We start from the raw sequence: 18,477 nt of genomic DNA, 5'->3' as shown, positions 1-18,477 counted from the left end.
CCGGCCTCTTGATACATCTCTGTGCTGTCAAATATGCTTCGTACTGAAAGCCACTGGAAGAGCCCAGGGGTAGGAGTGTGTCTAATGCTAAACTTACTGGTGCCTTGGTTTAGTGCCTGCCTGCTCAAAGGCAATACCCTCCCCCCGAAAAAAGCCTGCCTGTACCTAGGTGTTAGAACAGTCCATGAATTCCTGGTGTAGACAGAAAGGCTGTAACTAGCTGGAGAGTGAATGTTTCATAGTTTAAGAGCTCCACCTCTGGGCCTGTTCCCTTTCTAAAAGAGGCCCTGGGGAAATATGTTTGGGGAAAGCAGTTGGCCTAGGAGAGCGGAACATGGGCACCACTCAAGCCAGCCCTTGCTCGGATGCAGACACTCATGGCCAAGTGTGGTGGCATCTCCCAGGAAAGCTTCCTGCCTGAGTCCAGGAGACTGCATGTTGTCTCACAGGGTAGGTGATGGGAGCACCTTCACAGAAGACAGTTAGTAGCAGCTGTAATAGACCTTGTCCTCACTCTCGTTGCTCTGCTGAAGAGCACTGGAAGCCCCATCACCTGATTTAAAATAAGACGAAGCACCAGAACCTCTTGGGGACAAATTCACGAAGGGGATACCCTAGAAAGCCTGCAGACCTTCCCATCTGACTTCTCCCAAACATCGGAGACCACAGTAGTTACAGGGGCATGGCTACACCTGCTCTGGCTAGCAAAACTTCTCTTCCCCCCACCGGCACACTGCAGGAGAGCCCCCCGCTGACAGTCTAACCCTGGGGGGGTGAAGGCAAGATTTCTGATGCTGATGAACGGCCCCCACAGCCGAGCAGCACCAGCCCCTGGCAGCAAGAGAGGGAGCGTCCCGGGAACGCTGGGAACGTCCCTGGGCTGCCCAGGCTTGGGTTCAGGATTAACGCCGCGCAGCTTGTTTTTACGGGAGCATAAACACAAGGGGAAAGTCAGCTCTGATTTATTCTGAACCTAACTATAGACGGCTTTACACTTGATTGGCAGCCTGACCAATTACAGCTTAACAGGAGGTGGCATCAGCACGGGCAAGGGAAAGGGATCCAGCGAGAACAGTGATGAGGTTTGACGGAGAGGGGGCTCTGTCTATTTTAAAAAATATTCAGTCAATGATGCAGAGGCAGCGTGTAAACTTCCAGGTACCTCAACAGGAAGGTCCAACCCTCCAGTCTCTCCCAGGGCAGCGCCTTTGGGGGAAGGCCCAGGGGGTTCTGACTAGGCAAGACTTCCCTTACTAAACTCCTTTTGACCTAAGCTAGATCTGGACCTGAGGGGCTCTGCAGTTCCTAAGATATATATAACCACAGAGAGGAATGTTGGAAGCATGGGGGGCGGGGGGGAGTAGCCTCATTCTTTGCATTTTTGGAACCTTTTAACCAAGATTCACTTTGATCCCTGAACAGAGAGTTTCTCCCCATTCCACCCCATGAAGTTCTACGCCCCTGGCTGGCTGAGATGACTAGTAGTGTGAGTCCTGTGTCACAGAGAAAGACAGGGTATTTCTCACTCACGTTTGCTGAGCTTATCTGTGATTTGGCCATTTAGGATCTCCCCACCCCACTCTCAAATTCTACTTTGGAAAAGCTGTATCTATCTCCACCATCATTTCACAGCCCCGAATGCCCTCACGCGTCCCCTCCTCTGCTCCAGCAAAGGAAAACCCTGAGTCTCAGAGGAACCTCCGGGGCAGTGCTGGCCAATCATCACAATGGCTTTGGTGCGCTGGTCACTTCCGGGCGATGTCGTAGTGCACGTTGAACCAGTCGCAAGTTTCCTTCACAGCTGGAGGGGAAGGGGGAAGGCAGTTAGATCCCCATACAGCGGCAGCTCACTCCCTCCAGTTAATGCTGTGCCACTGCTTACTGAGCTAGGAGGAGCGGAAGAATCATTGTTGCCATGCAAGAGGAGGAGGAAATGGACCAGGGAGATGAAGTGACTCATCTAAAGTCACACGCTGTCTCAGAGCTGGGAACAGAACCCACAGATCCGAGCCCCCAAGGCCAGTGCTTCAATCACTGCACTATCCTGCCCCTACAACCAGAGCTGCTGCCTCTGCTCCCATGGGTTTCTCACAGCCTCCCTTTAGACACTCGCTGCATTCGAGTTCTTGGTGCATGCACCACGGTGATGCCTGAGGCTGTGGGACCGAGTTCCCGGCACCCGCGGGAGGGAGGGAGGGAGCCTTCCCCACAAATCCGACCCGACTCCTTTGGAGGGCAGAGGTGAGATCAGACACGGGCAGCCGATGCAGTGCGGTGGATGTTCCCGCCGAGGGGCAGGAGAGCCAGAGCGACTCCTGAGCAGCGCGGCCTTCGAGTCTTACCTTGTTTGAACGGCGTGAACTGGAAGTCGGGCAGGCACCGCCTCAGCTTGCCATTGCTGGCTGTTTTCTTGAACTGGCCATCGGATTTCGTCGTGTCAAACTGGACACAGTGGGGGGGTAAGGGAAAACAAACAGGAATTCCACCGAGTTCAAACCTAACATTACTCCAGGGCGGCCCCTACTGGTAGCAGCCAGGCAGGACGAGAGCTGGGGCCTTGGTATCAAACATCTACTGTACCTGTCTCTTTCTGTAAGGTTTGCAGCTGGACCTTAACCTGAACAGCCAGGCGCAGGGGTGAGCGGAGAGAGAGCCCACAGGAGGGAGATCCCTCGTGCCCATTGTTTGCAGGGAAGAGGCTGACTAACAAAGGGGGCCCATAGCACCACCTGGAACGTCCAGTGCAAGCAGCAGCTACGTTCACCCTCTCAGCTGCACAAAGAATGGAAGACACTGTCTCCAAGGAGACCCCAGGTCACCATCAGATCGCAGAGACCTTGTTGGCCCCAACTTCCAAGCACAGATCGAACATCCATGGAACAAGCTCTCCAGCCAGAGAACGAGCCACAGGAAGTGGTGCGAATACCATCACTTGAGCCACTTAACCCTGGACCAGACCAAGCACTGGAGAACGTGCAGCAGGGAATAATCTTGCACTGGATCGGCTGGGAATTAAGCCTTAGATGTTCGGATGCGACAATTCTCCCCCTCCCTAGGGTGCACGCAAGTGTGGGGAATGGGTGCCAGGCCAGGACCCTGTGAGCCGGGCACAGCTCAGGGAGGCAGGGCATCAGAGCAGACATTTGTAAAAGGATACAATGAGTTCTCCCTTGAAGTCCATGGCTTCCACGACGCTCTCCGCGGCTTCCCTGATAGACACCTCGTCCTCTTCTCCAACTAAACAGAGAGCCAGGGTGAGGCTATGCCGCTCTTCGGCCCCTGGTGCCAGCCACAACGCTCAGGGAAGCCCCGTCGCCGCCCGCCCCAGAGAGAAACGAGGGTGGGGGATCAGAGCCTGCAGCCGCCTCATGCCACCACTGTGGATTCTAGATCGGCCTGTGGGGGGCACTGCAGAGAGGGGTATCCTGCACTGACCCTGCTACAGAAGCAGATGGGATGGCCCAGGGAGCAGTGGGGACATGGGACTTTCCCTCCCAGCGCTGCAATAAGAGCTGAGGGCATCTGGCAAAAGGGCCAGAGTCATGACACCGTCAGAGGGAGAGAGATGGCAGGGGCGAGGGGACACCTTACCTGACAGGATGATGGGCTCCACCTCGTCATACTCCCGTAGGACCCAGAGGAAGAGCCGTGCCAGGTCCTGTGGGCACAAAGGAGCAGCTCTCAAACCCTCTGCCTCCTCCCTTTCCCCTCCCGGGAGCCACAGGATCCCAGCTCAGGGCACAGACACAAGCTCCTCGTTGCTGAAGGCCGGGGATGTTGTATGGGGGCTGTTTGCCAGGAAGCTGAGCCTGCTACTGCCGGGCTGCTGCCCCCTTCGCCTCCAACTCAGCAGGGCAAAGCAGGAACAGCTCCAATCTCCCGCTCCCCCAGCTGCCAGCCCCCTCTCTCTGCAACTATCCCTCCAGGCCTTGCCACAAATGGCCTTTAAAGGGACCCCAGCCCTGGCCTGGCAGGAACAAACTGTCATTCCAGTAGACACAGCCATGCTAACAGTCAGAACCATGATACCTCTGAAAGGGATGCCTCCATCAAGGCCCAGCTCCTGGGAGGACGCTCCCGCATGCTGCCAAGGCAGGGCCAATCTGATCCCCTCTCCCCAGCTAGTGCACAGGGCTGGACGTGCAGTCTGGGACCTGTCCTGAGTTTATTGCTCGTTATTTGTCAGAACCACTTGCTCATCTTAGCAGCTGTATGTGGCTTGTATCACGGCAACAGGCAATCCCTGAGCGCAGGGAGCTAACAGCGCACCCAGGCCAGGGTTCTAGCGTGTGGCTGCAAAGGGTTGTATGGCTTCAGAGCCCCCTCTGCCAGCAAGTCCACCCACCCCTGCCCCATCAGAACACACCTACCTCCTCCCACTCCCGGACGTGGAACTGGGGGACCCATCCCACCAGAGGCCAGCACCCTCATTCACAGCCCTGCGCATTGCTGCAGCCTCCCAGGGCCAGGCAACCCGTGCTCCCAGCCATGGGGTCAGGATGTCTGAAATCTGCTCTGGGCCCCAGGAAACTCAGGGCCCAGTCCAAACGGGCTGGACTCCGTGAAGGCCGTGCCTACCAGAGAGTAGATGAATTGTCTCCTGGGCTTTCCCGTCCCCCAGACAGTGAGAGCCGTGCCATTTTCTGTGGGACAATCAAGAGAATGGCCATTAGTGGATGTTCCAACCGCAGCACAGGCCACAGGTTCCACCCCCGCCCTCCCCGTCCAAACACCCTCGTGCAAGAGAGAGCCAGGGCTGGCCCGGGGTAGCTTTACACCACAGCCCTCCTCTCTAAAGTGAGGTACAGCCCCTGGAGACTACAGGTCCCAGCACTCCATGCTCCAGCTTGACACAAAGGGCTGTAAGTAGCCATGTGTGATACTACGCCCTATATTCTTCAGAGATATTGTGATATAATTATAGCATATCCATGATGTATTTTATGCGAGATGGATCATGAGATGTCATTGGAAAGGTTCCGATTTACTGACTATGTATCATTTCTGTATCTGAAGTTAGGAATATTGACTATGTATCAATTACAAGTGTGTTTACACCTGGAGAACACCCACCAGACAGAATGCTATCAGTCTAGATAGCTTGCTATGAGGAAGGGCCATTAGAGAGAACACGAGGTCTCAGAAGATGTTTATCACCCACAGAGAAGTTCTTCCTGGGGATGCTCCAAACCAACTCTGAGTTATGGCTGCAAGGTCATGTGAGCAAGCCACCTGATGCAGGACTCCATGAATCACACCAGTATTTTTCCACTGACCGGGGGTGGGAATCACCCTGGAAGACAAAGGATTCCTGCCATATGGAAAACCTATTTAAGGCAAGGGAGTGACATAATCATGGTTCCCTCTTGGCTGAATCCCAGTCCATGATGACAGCTGTAAACATCTAAGAAAAGACTGAATGAGGGGAGAAGGACTGAGCCCAGGCTGGAAGATTGTCTAGCTTGTGAATGAAATATTTGAAGTTGTAAGCAAGCAAGTGCATCTGGCCTTCAAGGATCTCTGGAATCTGCCTCAAACAACATTTAGGGTGAGAAATTATTTCTTGTAACCAGTTTCTTTAGTATTTTATTGCATGTTTGTTTTATTTGCTAGGTAATCTGCTTTGATCTGTTTGCTCTGTTTGCTATCCCTTATAATCACTTAAATCTACCTTTTGTAGTTAATAAACTTGGTTTTGTTTTCTCTAAAACCACTTTATGGAATTCGTAACTGGGGGGGAGGTGGTAGTAAAAAGCTGTTGCATATCTTCCTCCACATTGAGGGAGGGGGCAAATTTTATGATCTTATGCTGTATAATTTTCTGTGCAGCCCAAGACAGCCCAATTTTGGGTTTATCCCCTTGAGTGCTGGGCAATCCCTTAGCTGAGCCTTCCCATACAGAGCTGATCTCAGCATGTGTGTGTGTTTCTGCAGCTGGGTGTGTCCCTACCTGTGTGCATTGGTGGGGGCTTGGGAGCCTGTCACAACAGCACAGAGTAAGGGGAACCAAGGCTGGTGGGTCAGGCAGCTCAGTGGTACCCCAGTTCCAAGTGGCACCCCGAGGGGGAACCCGTCACACTATGGAGTCGGAATGGTCCTTCTCTGTTTCCTCATTGGCTGAGATTTGAGCCTGGACCCCTTCCCCGACTCTGCACAGAAATCACTTGCTAGTTTCACTCCTGCACGGAGGGGCAATGCCCAACCAAGATCCAAGTGAGGAATCCAACCATCATGGCTCTCAGGAACTTACCATCCAACAACTATAGCAGAAAACCCTGTTGGCAGCCCTGCAGCTACAGCTGCCTGGAGCCATCCATGGCTCGTTAGAGGCAGAGGGGTTTAGTTGTACTGTACAGTAGAAAAAACCCACAGGGTCCCAATGGACTCCACAAACCGTGACACTGCAGCCTGGATGCAGACCATTCTGGGTGCCAATGGGTTTCCCTCCCATTTCCTGCCCTTCCCTACCTGAGGATCAGTTCCATGCAGTTTGCTGTCTGTGTATATACATGTCTTTGAGACATGACCTGAGGTCCTCTTTGTGTGTGTCCATTAATGAAATCATGGCACATACAGGAGGGATCTGCCCTAGCGTCCTAGATAAAATTCCCCTCCGTTTCCCATTCACAGTTGGGTGTTCTCCACTTGGCTGCTGTCCTCCATCCCAGAGGTGCCTGCATTTCAATGGTGATGTATGTGGGCTTGTGGAGCTCTACAGAAAGGTACATCGTCACCACTTACAACTGCAGCCAAGGGCAACTTATGCTTCCTAAATGCCTAATGCTTTCATGAGGAAATGAGCCCCATGATCTATCGAGCCCTGATCATCTCGTGGGGCAACTCCCTTCCTAAACGAGGACCCGAAACTCCCTGGACATTACTGCTTTGCATACATAAATTCAGTATGGCAATCCTCTACGCTGAGAGATACAGAAACATTCTGGATGGACCAAACTCCGACCATCCTCTTAGCCCAGCGCTAAATGGTACCTAATCAACGTATCTGCAGATATGAAACACTGTCACCTCAGCAACCTCACTGGCACACAAGACAGCCAGGCGAAGATCAGAAAGAGAAAAGCATTTTACAAACCAAATAATTTACAGTAGCCCCTTCAGCTATGCATCTTAAAGCGCTTCATTAACATTAGCCAGGTAACCCACATTTGAAGAAGGAAGGGACACACGAGGATCCATTCACCCACTGCAGAAATGCAGTCCGCTCTGGGGTGGAACATGGCACTTGTGTAACAGCACACAGCAACACTTTCAAACAGTTTAGGGATCGGATGCGAAGAATGTCAGGTTCATTAGGAGCAAAAAAGACACGACTTCCCTCCCCACAGCAGGAACCATCTGTGCTGCCCATATTGCCCGAGCAACAAAACCCTGTTGGCTGGACTATGAAGCTGAGAGCTGAATGAAGGCTCCGCACTTACTCTTTGCCAGGTACACCTTATGGATCAGTCCCGGAAGGACATGCCCGTCCTCGATGTTGTAGTTATCGTGAGGTCCGAAGACATTGGTGGGGATCACGGCGGTGAATCGGCAGCCGTGCTGTTCGAAATACCCCCTGGGAGAAGGGGGAGAGAGGGCCAGGGTAAGTGAGTGACTAGCTCAGGGGCATGTTCCGTGCAGCTGAGGGCTGTGAGCACAAGTCACTGTCCCCCTTCCGTGTATCACGGCCTAACCCTGTTCTTCCAGCAGGACTTAGGGAAATGAACTGGGGCTTGCCAACCCCCCTGCGGCCCCTGCAAGTTCCATCCACCCCCAGCCTCTCACTCCTTGTGCCAGGTGAGGTCAGAGCGCACAAGGGGAAGGAATTATCCTACAGTGACAGTGATAATATTTATACAGTCCTTCATCCAGGGATCACAAAGGTCTTTACAAGATGTACGGACTGTGTAAATCCCTCCCCTGAGCCATACAGCTTGGGCGGGGAGGGGAGGAGAGAGGAGGGGATGGATCATACCTGTTCTGAACGTCAATCATTCTCTTGGCATACGAGTACCCAAAGTTGGAGCTGTGCGGGGGCCCATTGTGAATCTGGGGAAAACACAGTAGACAGCACGGTTGGGAAAAGTATCGTCAGCCTGGTGAAAATGGGGTTTCAACCTCCGCTGCCTGGCCCCAAGGGGAAGGAGGCGTAGGGAGAATAAAGGAAGTTATGTCTGCACTGCACAGTTAAGCCGGGTGCTCGACACCTGGGTTAGCCTAACCTGAGTGCGAGCATCCACACAGCAAAGCTCTTCCTGTGCCCACATGTCCTCACTGTCTCTGCACTTGCCTGTGTGTGTTCGGGGGCCGTATCCCATGGTTCTTTGTGCCGAGACGCTCTAGGATTCTTTCCCCCATCCATCGGGTCAGTTGCAAGAGAACTTATCTGTCCTTCAGGAAGGGACTGTCAGCACTGGAGGACTATCGGCACTTGTGATTTAGCCTACATCCTCACTGCAGCGTAGGTGGGTTCCAGCCCAGATCCTGGGCTCTGACTTATACTATACCCCCAGCTGGGTCAGCTAGCCCAGGTTTAAAGCACCCCCAAGGCCAGGCCAGAGCTTTCTGTATGTGGACAGTGGGAAGGAGGGGGCTGGTGTTAAGGCTAGAACCCAGGTAAGAGCCCAGATTAGCTGTGCAGCCTAGACATACCCCGCGTTCGGAGCAGGAGAGCAGCATCCTGAAGCACTTCAATCTGCTCATGGAGGAGCTGTTACCACCTGCCAGCCCTGGGCTCAGCTCGCATCACAGTCAAGCCACAGGCGGGCAGAGATGGCAGGAATCCAATATGTCCCCTGAAGGTCCCCTTATTCCTCGTGAGCCCGTGCTGCAGGGCTGCCCGCCTGTTTCTGCCCAAGGAGGACGGGACGGGGCTTGCACTGGACCGGACAATCCTGCTCCTTGTTTGGCTGGAGGGATGGCTGTCGAGCAAGGCAGGCGCTCCCCACTCTGCCCGACCCCACATGCACATCAGTGCAATGAGTGAGGGACGGCCCCCACAGCGGTGCAGAGAACTAGGATGCAGGTACTGGGCCAACCTGACTGGTTACGGCATGAGCCTGCACCAGAGAGCGGCTGGAATCCCCAGCCCATGCAGGACGTTAGCCGGAGGGGTCGGCTCTGCTCTCCCCATCACCCACCGAGTCAGCCAACCAGGATGGGAAAGAAGACCAGAGCCAAGACGACCAGCTGTCACTCTCTCAGATCAGCGTAACTGGTATCACAATAGGCTGTCCACCTGCTGCACCGAGGCAGCCCCCAACCATCTCCCCTTCCCAAGGTGCACAGTAACTTAACCGATGTTACTGTGCTTAACCCGCAGCTCTGGGCGGAGCAAAGGTGAAGCTGAGTGAGCAACGGAAGTTGTAAGGCAGGGTGCTGCATGCCCTGCCCGAAGGCCGCCCCTTACCATGGTCTCGTTGATAGGATAGCTGGTCTTGTCCGGGAAGATGCAGGTGGAAAGGCAGGAGACGACTTTCTGCACCCCGAATTCATACGCTGAGTGAAGGACGTTGTCGTTGATGTGCACGTTTCTCCGCTGGGGAAAAGATGTCCAGCAGGGAGTCAGGAGTCCCGTTATATTCGGATCAGTTACTGCACGACCCACCCGGGCCTTCCAGCATGTCGAGAACCTGCCCCGACTCTGACCATCGCAGGCTCAGGACGGGGGACGGGTCGCCGTGGAGCTCCCAGGCTAGTCTCACTGGTGGTACCAGAGTTGAACGGTCGAGGGCTGAAGGGACAGTCCTTGGGGGAGACCCCAAGCTTGTCTCTGGAGTCAGGAGTGGGATCAGCTCTAACCACTCAGGTCTGGACTTTACCTTGCATTCCACCTCTCTCACGGCAGTGTCAGCTCTGGACACAGCGAGGGCCCCACTCCCCAACCCTCAGCTCCTGCCAGAGGGCTTTCACTGCCCCCCACGCAAGGAGTTCAGCTGCTCGTGTTGGTGCAATGGGGCTTTCAGGCCCCCTTCTCTATGCAGACCTGTTATCTGCACAGCCCTTTCATGCCGTCGCTCCCCAGCTCATCCCCAGGCGCAGCCACGGCACTTACTGGGCTGGGCGGGAAACAGACCAGCCCTTCCTTTCCCCATTCTGATCCACAGCCAGGTGAAGGGAGACCAGACAAGGAGGAGACGCGCACACAGAGCAGCGAGCCAGGAGGGCCACACGTTATCCAGCCCAGGGCTGCATCAGCAACTTGCCAGGTGCTGAAGGACTGCACTTACTGTGCGTAGGAAGGAGCAGATGGCAGCCACCATGTGAAGACTACACATCCCAGAATGCAACGTTCCAGCTGGCGCTAAGTGAAGACCGCTCAGCTCAAGGAGGAGCATTGCATGCTGGGACTTGTAGTCACCATGGATTGTTCGTCTGTATTACAGGTAAGATGACTGCCGGCTGCTGAACCACATGGGCCAGCCCCGAGAAATCTAACCAGGCTAGGTTGACCTGGTGTGCATGTGATTCAGGAAGAGGGGCAGGGGTCCAACACCAGCTGCTAATAAGCTGCACCCCTTCACATTAGAGAAAAGGAGTACAGCTCACTTCATCGGATGCATCAGATGCTGCAGCTCACGAAAGCTCATGCTCAAATAAATTGGTTAGTCTCTAAGGTGCCACAAGTCCTCCTTTTCTTTTTGCGAATACAGACTAACACGGCTGTTACTCTGAAACCTGTCATATTAGAGAGTCACTCACCAGCGCCTGGGGAGAGAATCATCCCAGCCAAGGCCCGGGGGTTAATCTCTGGATGCAGGGCTAGTGCTGGGGACAGTTCATTAGCCCCACAAGAGCCCCGGTGGGCAAGTGGTTCCCAGTTCAGCAGCACTCACACGGGCCCATACACTGTAATCACACGTCTTGGTAACCCAGCAAGAGGAGTCCCACCTGCAGTGTCAGAAGGCCCAGCACCCAAGGGGTTAATGACTTCATCCACCCATTTAATAAACCTGACTGGCCTGGACTTTATTTCTGGCCCTGCCACACACTCCACATGTGACCCAGGGAAGTCATGTCTCGGTGCCTCAGTGTCCCTACAATTAAGGTGGCCTAGCCTACAGCCTGGAGGCAGGGGGTGCGGCGAGGGTTAATTCATGAATGTCTGCAAAGCGCTCCCAAGTCCTTGAAGGAAGGGCAAAGGGGGACCACACAGCATGGTGCAGCGAGAGTGACGGCCCGCTGGACCAGACATTCCACCTTTGCATTTGCCACCCTGGCCCCTTACCCAGAAATCCAGGTTGTATTTGATGTTTTTGAAGAGGCCTCCCACCAAGGCTGCCAAGTGGATCACGTGGGTGGGTCTGTGTTTCTCATACAGGGCTCTGGTCTCAGCAGCATTCCTACAGGGGAGAGGAAACAACAAACAGAACCCTCAGGGGCACATTCTAGTCATCCTACGTACCTATCTGACCCCCATGACCACAGTATCTGAGCACCTTTGATGTATTTATCCTCACAACCCCTGGGAGGCAGGGCAGTGCTATTATCCCCATATTACAGATGGGAAACAGGCACACAGTGACTTCCCCTAGGTGACATAGGGAGTCCAATTCCCTGCTCTGCCGCAAACCCAGATCTCCCGAGTCCCAGATTAGCGGGGTAAGCAGGAGACACAACACAGCAGCTGCCTAACCATTGTGGAGTGTTTTGTACCTATCCCGGCAGAGGTGAGCTTTGATCTCATAGGCCTTTGCTGCCTGCCATTTCTCTAACACACACCATCGCATGTCAGTTACACAGCTCTTTTTATCCTCGAAGCATTTTACACAGGTAACTAACGGGCCCTCACAGCACCCCTAGGCAGTGCGTTGTACAGTCAGAGAAAGTGAGGCACAGAAAGGTGATGGTGACTTGCCCAAGGCCAAAGACGGAGTCGGCGTCAGGGCGAGTTAGAACTCAAAGAGTTCCTGGCTCCCAGGAGGCAGTGAACTGATCTTGCTACTGATTAAATGCCACTCCTGTTAGCACAAGGAGCGTCAGACAAACCTGCAGCACAAGGACAATGAGTCTTCATGCCTCATGAGGGTTTGACAATTCAGTGATGCCACCACTAAAACGATTAGAGAGACACAGGGGAGAGGGAATATCTTTTATTGGACCAACTTCTGCTGGAGAGAGAGACCTGAAGAAAAGCTCAGTGTAGAGTAATATCCTGGGACCAACATGGCTACGACACCGCTGCCTATCACTAACACCAGACTGGATGAAAGCCCTGGATGGACCAGACAGGACCTTTTCAGTCACTCGGACTGGCTGACTCTCAGCTGGAAAGGGGGCGGGGCTCAGGTGCATGGCATACTTGGGGGAATGTGATTGGAGCCGGTGACAGCAAGGACTGAATTGCCAAAGAGAGGGTATCGTTTAACTTTCCTTGGCTGGGATTGGCCAGGCTTCTTACCTGGTGATACAACAGGCTGCACCGAATGACGTGGCAGCTGCAGGAGTGAAAACAGCATGCCGACAGGAAGCCAGCAGATGGAGGATTCAAGAGCAAAGACAGCGGACAGACCCAAAGGACAGGTCTCCTTAGCCATTCGAGGGAGCGCCCGTGCTGAGCCTAGCCCCGGCATGGTCCTACAGCACCCCGCACTCGCACCATTTTCATTTTTAAAGGCACAATACTCCTGACCTCAGTCTATGTGAGGATCAACATTGCCCAGACCCTGAACACACTCAGGGTCTCCAGCGCACTATACCCGAGGCCCATGAAATAGAAACACTCATACCCTGCCCTCCGCCTGACTTCTTCTGGAACAGGGCTGCTCCCTGATCAACCCCACGGCCCAGGCCTCCAGCAGACCCTCTGAGCCGCACGCAGCGTGTGGCCGGCCACCTCCAGTTAATCTGACGTCAGACTTTTGAATACGCATCCAGTTCGCTTTCGTCTCACGACGCTGCGTGGGGGGAGGGGAGTGGGCGTCCCGGAGCAAAGCTGGCGCTAACACACGCGAGGCAGCCGCAATGGGCTCATTCTGGGGCTGTCTCAACGACTCCAAAAGCCAGTTTAAACAGAAGTGAACATGGTTTTCCTACCCTCCACACTTAGGGGACGTCTACACAGCAGAAGCTGCACGTTGGCTAGCCGACCCGAGCTAGCTGGAATCCAGCTCGAGTGGGTAACTATAGCAGCGAAGACAGCATAGCATGCTGAGTGCAAACCCAGCATTGACCCTAGGTACGTACGCAGCTTGCTAGCTCAGGTAGCCTAGCTCGTGGCCAGCTTTTGCTGTGTAGACACACCTTTAGTGGGAAGAAAGAAAGTAAGGGGCTGACAGCATCAGCTTAAGTCAGGTTCTGGCCACGCAGTTGTGCCAGGCCCCCTCCACCCTAACGTACAGCACCTTCCTGCTATTCCAGCACTAAGGCTTCACACACAGCTCTGCCAATGCTCCTCACCAGCAGCACCCATTGCTAGCTCCGTTCCTCAGCGTCTCTGGAGAAGAGCCCGCCTGTCATTCCAGACCCATGTGGGAGTTTTGTAACAGGGCCTGAGACGAGGCACAGTCCTCCATGCCACACACATCATTTTCACTTGTCTGCCGAGGATTTGAACCCTGCTCTCCAAAGACTAGTGTGAGAGCACTCCCCCTGCAAGCCACCCAAAATGGATAGGGACATTTCAGACAACAACGAACAAGCAAAGAAGAGTCCAGTGCAGCAAGGATATTGGAGATATATTGGAATTGGAAAAGGTTCAGAAAAGGGCAACCAAAATTATTAGGGGTATGGAATGGCTTCTGTAGGAGGAGAGAGTAATAAGACTGGGACTTTTCAGCTTGGAAAAGAGACGACTAAGGGGAGATATGATAGAGGTCTATAAAATCATGAGTGGTGTGGAGAAAGTAAATAAGGAAGTGTAATTTACTCCTCATAACACAAGAACTAGGGGTCACCAAATGAAATTAACAGACAGCAGGTTTAAAACAAACCAAAGGCAGTATTTCTTCACACAATGCACAGTCAACCTGTGGAACTCTTCGCCAGAGGATGTTGTGAAGGCCAAGACTATAACAGGGTCCAAAAAGGAACTAGATAAGTTCATGGAAGATAGGTCCAGCAATGACTAGTAGCCAGGATGGGCAGGGATGGTGTCCCTACCCTCTGTTTGCCAGAAGCTGGGAATGGGCGACAGGATGGATCACTTGAGGATTCCCTGTTCTGTTCATTCCCTCTGGGGCACCTGGCATTGGCTGCTGTCGGAAGACAGGATACTGGGCCAAATGGACCTTTGGTCTGACCCAGTGTGGCCATTCTTATGTTCTTAAGGACTCACGTTAAGTCAGCATCCTTGGAGCACACAAAGATCCATTCCTCATCTGGCCTGCCCTCTCCATCAGCGACCACCTTCTCAATGGCTCTCCCCACCAGTCCAGTGCCACCGGTTACCAGGATGCGCTTTGGCTTCGTTCCTGCCGGCTCCGCCATGGCTACAAAATCTGCAGGGCGGGAGAAAAGGCAATTAATCCCAAATCATCTCAGAAGCATTGCACCAGATCGGTGCTGAGATTCATGCTGCAAACCTTCCTGGCCAGATGCAACTGCAGAAGCCAGGGGCATGTGTGAGCTGAACAGGGGCAGAGATTCTGGCAGGGTTAGCAAACCTGGCTTTCCACTTCCTCCATGTCACCAGAGAGGTCATCAAGCCCCCACTTGGAAGGCGATGGGCAAACTAGGGTCCTGAGTAGGTCAAGAGGGCAGTGGAAAACACAGATGCTGCAAGGCAGCTGCACCACAGTTAGTGGGGCAGAGATCTGGCTAACGTGTGTCCTCTCCGTCACTCCACTGCCATCCAGTGGCTGTTTGGAGTTGCTGGGTCTCAGGCTATTACAAGACTCCCCACACGACTGAAACAAGTGACCTATTTGATGTTAAGGATGGAACAAGGAACTGCCACCTTCCCCCACGCCAGCCAATGGGTCACATGCAGGAGGAACTTCCGCTGTTTTGAAGCACAAGTTTTAATAATTTTTCAAGGCCTCTTTAATAAAAGCACAAGACTCAGAGATAGTTCTATGGGAACTAAAGGGACATCATCCACTGAGAAGTCACAGCCTGAAAACATCTCCCTCCTATTGTTGCAAGTAACCCCTACGATCACTAGAACTTAAAGCAATGGGAGACTTTTTTCTAGTTTGTTTCCTTTGTGCGTTTAGCAGCAGTTTGCAAGAGGCTGTTTACCTTACCACCAACAGCAAAGCTGAAACGTAAGAGGCAGCAAGCAGGTGTGTGCAGAGGAAACAAGGCTCCGGTGATGTTGGTCCCAGACCCTTCCAAAAGACCCTTACGAATATTATCAGAGAAGCAGAAAAAACCTTGCAATATATTTAAGCAACTAAAAAAATATTTTGTACATGCTAGTTAAAGAGTGTTTTAAAAAAGCACTGATTTTTTTAAAAATGGTTAAAAAAAACCTCAGGTTATCAGTGTTCCTTAAATTGTTTTTTTAATAAACCAGACACACTTCAAGTTGAGGGCATCACTGAAACATCCTGACAGTGTCTTACTAGGGCCTCGCATGTAGGTTTTGTTTGGGCAGAGAGTGCTGTTAAAGCCCAGTATGAAAAGAAATGTTTTAAGAGATTCTCAAAAAAAGTTTATGGGAGAGGGTTTTCTTGAATTTATATCTGCCCCTGCAGAGTCCTGAACACAAAAAAGAAAGTGACACTGGACAGTTTCACTATTCAAGCTGCATGAAGGGACAGAAATAAATCAGACACAGGATCTCTAATTAATCAATCACAGCTTGCCCCTTCCCCAGCACTTCCGTTTCAAGAATTTTAACATGCATTGCGAATGTGAAAGAACTACGCATCATACTCCCCCCCCGACCCCCATGAGGCAAATTAATATAGTTATGGCAGGAGTCACTGAATGCATCCGATGAAGTGAGCTGTAGCTCACAAAAGCTTATGCTCAAATAAATTGGTTAGTCTCTAAGGTGCCACAAGTCCTCCTTTTCTTTTTACCAATAGCACTGTTACAAGTTATTTTTCTTAGTGTTCAGTCTTTCAAGAAATGTTGTACTGTTGTTAGCTTTGTGATGGCATCTCAATTTGGGGGAGCTGTTGCAAATAGCAAGAGAGTTTGCTCTCTGCCTGAATCTATCAGAGTCATTTCTCGGAGTAGAGTTGCTTTCTGGAAACTGGGCACAGGCATCTGGGCTGACATTTCTGGAAGAGATGATTGACTGCATGCCATTTGGGACCACCTCTGTTTCAGGACTGGTGCACAGAGCGCAAACAAGTTACAAACATACTGAGGCCAGGTCTACACTACAAACTTACGTCACGCAGGGGGGTATGGATTTTTCATTGAGAGATGCAGTTATACTGGGTTAGGACAACACCACGTCAATGGGAGGGCTTCTCCCCTCGGGGAGGTGGATTAACAACACCAACGGGAGAAGCCCTCTGTCGGCATAGTAGCGCCTTCACTGAAGTGCTACACAGGCGCACGATGAAGGGTTTTAAGTATAGACCTGCCCTCAGACCCCCCCACCCCACTGATCACTGATTTCTCCTCCACCGGAAGCTGGCTAGCAAGGTCCCCACAGCGGCTACCTCTCAGCGGACAGGTGACAGTACTATGATCCCTGTTTTACGGATGGGGAAGCGTCGGCACAGAAATGGAGTGACTTAGCTGAGGTCACAGGAGAGTCAAGAGCAGGATTGATAACTTCAGTGTATTAAGTGCTGGTCGCACTGTGCAAGCGCTGATTAATTGGTGCGTGGGTTTTACCCCACCCCTGCTCCCATGGCATGACCCTGATCCTACTCATGCTGAAATCAGCCACCAAACCCCCATAACCCCTGGGGAACGGGATTAGACCCTGTGCCCGCATGAAATGCTGGCACCTATTGGGGATCGGTAACGGCCTGGAAGCAGCCCCCCTCTGCAGTGAAACGCTCGGCCCCGGAGAGGAGCAGCAGCAGCCATGCGGAGCAGCCCTGCAGATGCCCTGGGGTCCCCCATCTGCTTTGTAGGCCATAAAGGGCCCCCCCTCCCCCCACCCCTACTCCCCCCAAGCCAGGGGCCCCCCTCCCTTCACCCCTGCTCCCCCCAAGCCAGGGGCCCCCTTCCCCCCAAGCCAGGGGCCCCCCTCCCTCCACCCCCTGCTCCCCCCAAGCCAGGGGCCCCCTTCCCCCCAAGCCAAGGGCTCCCCTCCACCCCCACCCCTACTCCCCCCAAGCAGGGGCCCCCCTTCCTCCACCCCCCATACCGGGCCCCCCTCCACCCCCCAAGCCAGGGGCCCCCCTTCCTCCACCCCCTGCTCCCCCCAAGCCAGGGGCCCCCCGCCCCGGGGCTCCCCGGCTCCCACCTGTCCCGCGCCGGCCGGCCGCTCCCTCCCGGACCCGGCTCCGCTTCCGCTTCCGCCAGCGCCGAGTCCGGGTTGCTCGCAGGTCGCAGCCCGCGGGGCTCGCTGGGAAATGGAGTCCGGGCCCCGCCTGCCAGACAGACAGACAGACAGACAGCTGGGGGGCGGGGGAGGAGGACGGACAGACAGCCGGGGGCGGGGGCAGAGGACAGACAGACAGACAGGCGGGGGCAGTGGGACAGAGAGACAGACAGCGGGGGGGCGGGGGCAGAGGACAGACAGACAGACAGCCAGGGGTGGGGAGAGTGGAACAGACAGACAGACAGCCGGGGGGCGGGGCAGAGGACAGACAGACAGCCGGGTGCGGGGGGAGTGGGACAGACAGACAGCCGGGAGGTGGGGGCAGAGGACAGACAGACAGCCGGGGGCGGGGGGCCCGTGATCGAGATTCTGCGCAAAGTTATATCCCGGTAAGTCTCAAGGAGCCCTGTTAAAAAGTGGGTTTATTTCAGATTTACCCCAGTCTAGCTGAGATCAGAAGCTGGGCCCACACAAAATGTGTCTGCAGAACACTGCCCCCTGCAGGATGGAATAGGTCGGACCTGTGTCTGTGTGAAGCGCTGGCCCCCATGCCGGACCTGCGTATGTGTGTGCGCGCGCTTGTACGTGCCGTGTGTGTGCACATGCACAAGCAGAGGTGTTGCTCTCCTTTCCTGAATGGAATCGCACGTGTTCATTAAGGCTGGGTGTGTACTCCCCAGCTTCGAACTGGATGAGCTGTCAGGCCAGCTGGTTCTTTAGAGGGCCATTGTCAACTGGAAATCTCGTGAATTTTTTAAAAAACCGGTTACAGTCATTTCAGTCCCCGCATCTTCCCCCGAGCCCGCTGCCAGTTTTTATAGTTGTATAACCACAAGAACAGCGCTAAGGCTGCTGACCTCCTTTGTAAAGCACTTTGCTATCGACTGATGCAAAGCGCTAGAGCAGATCTAGGCATTATTGTCTTTTATTTTCCTACGGCTAATTCTCCCCCCCACCCTTTGCTGTTGGAGAGGCACACAAACAGCAGGGGGGAACTGACTGTCAGTGTCTCCTGGGGAACTCAGTGACAAGGGCTCTACACAAAGTGCGGCCAGTTGGTGCACAGTCATCCAGCCGAAAAC

General features: G+C 53.7%; 1 protein-coding gene across 2 annotated transcripts; it reads right to left on the bottom strand.

Annotated features, from left to right (window-relative positions):
- Positions 1 to 946: 946 nt before the first annotated feature.
- On the bottom strand, positions 947 to 17,521 carry GFUS (GDP-L-fucose synthase). 2 transcript variants are annotated; one of them, XM_037891874.2, is made up of 11 exons: positions 17,318 to 17,521; positions 14,273 to 14,435; positions 11,225 to 11,339; positions 9,407 to 9,535; positions 7,973 to 8,046; positions 7,440 to 7,573; positions 4,579 to 4,643; positions 3,592 to 3,658; positions 3,158 to 3,237; positions 2,343 to 2,442; positions 947 to 1,801 (listed from the first exon to the last, which is right to left on the bottom strand). In XM_037891874.2, exons 2-11 carry the CDS (start codon positions 14,422 to 14,424, stop codon positions 1,746 to 1,748), a joined length of 972 nt encoding a protein of 323 aa, XP_037747802.1. In that variant the 5' UTR covers positions 14,425 to 14,435; positions 17,318 to 17,521; the 3' UTR covers positions 947 to 1,745. The 2 variants fall into 2 exon arrangements, with proteins under 2 accessions (XP_037747802.1, XP_043394901.1); XM_043538966.1 differs by having other exon boundaries at positions 14,273 to 14,436; positions 17,284 to 17,395.
- Positions 17,522 to 18,477: the final 956 nt, after the last annotated feature.

The sequence above is a fragment of the Chelonia mydas genome, chromosome 2 (genome assembly GCF_015237465.2).
Source record: "Chelonia mydas isolate rCheMyd1 chromosome 2, rCheMyd1.pri.v2, whole genome shotgun sequence".
Lineage (NCBI taxonomy): Eukaryota > Metazoa > Chordata > Testudines > Cheloniidae > Chelonia > Chelonia mydas.
This window is presented reverse-complemented; position numbering and strand designations above follow the sequence as displayed.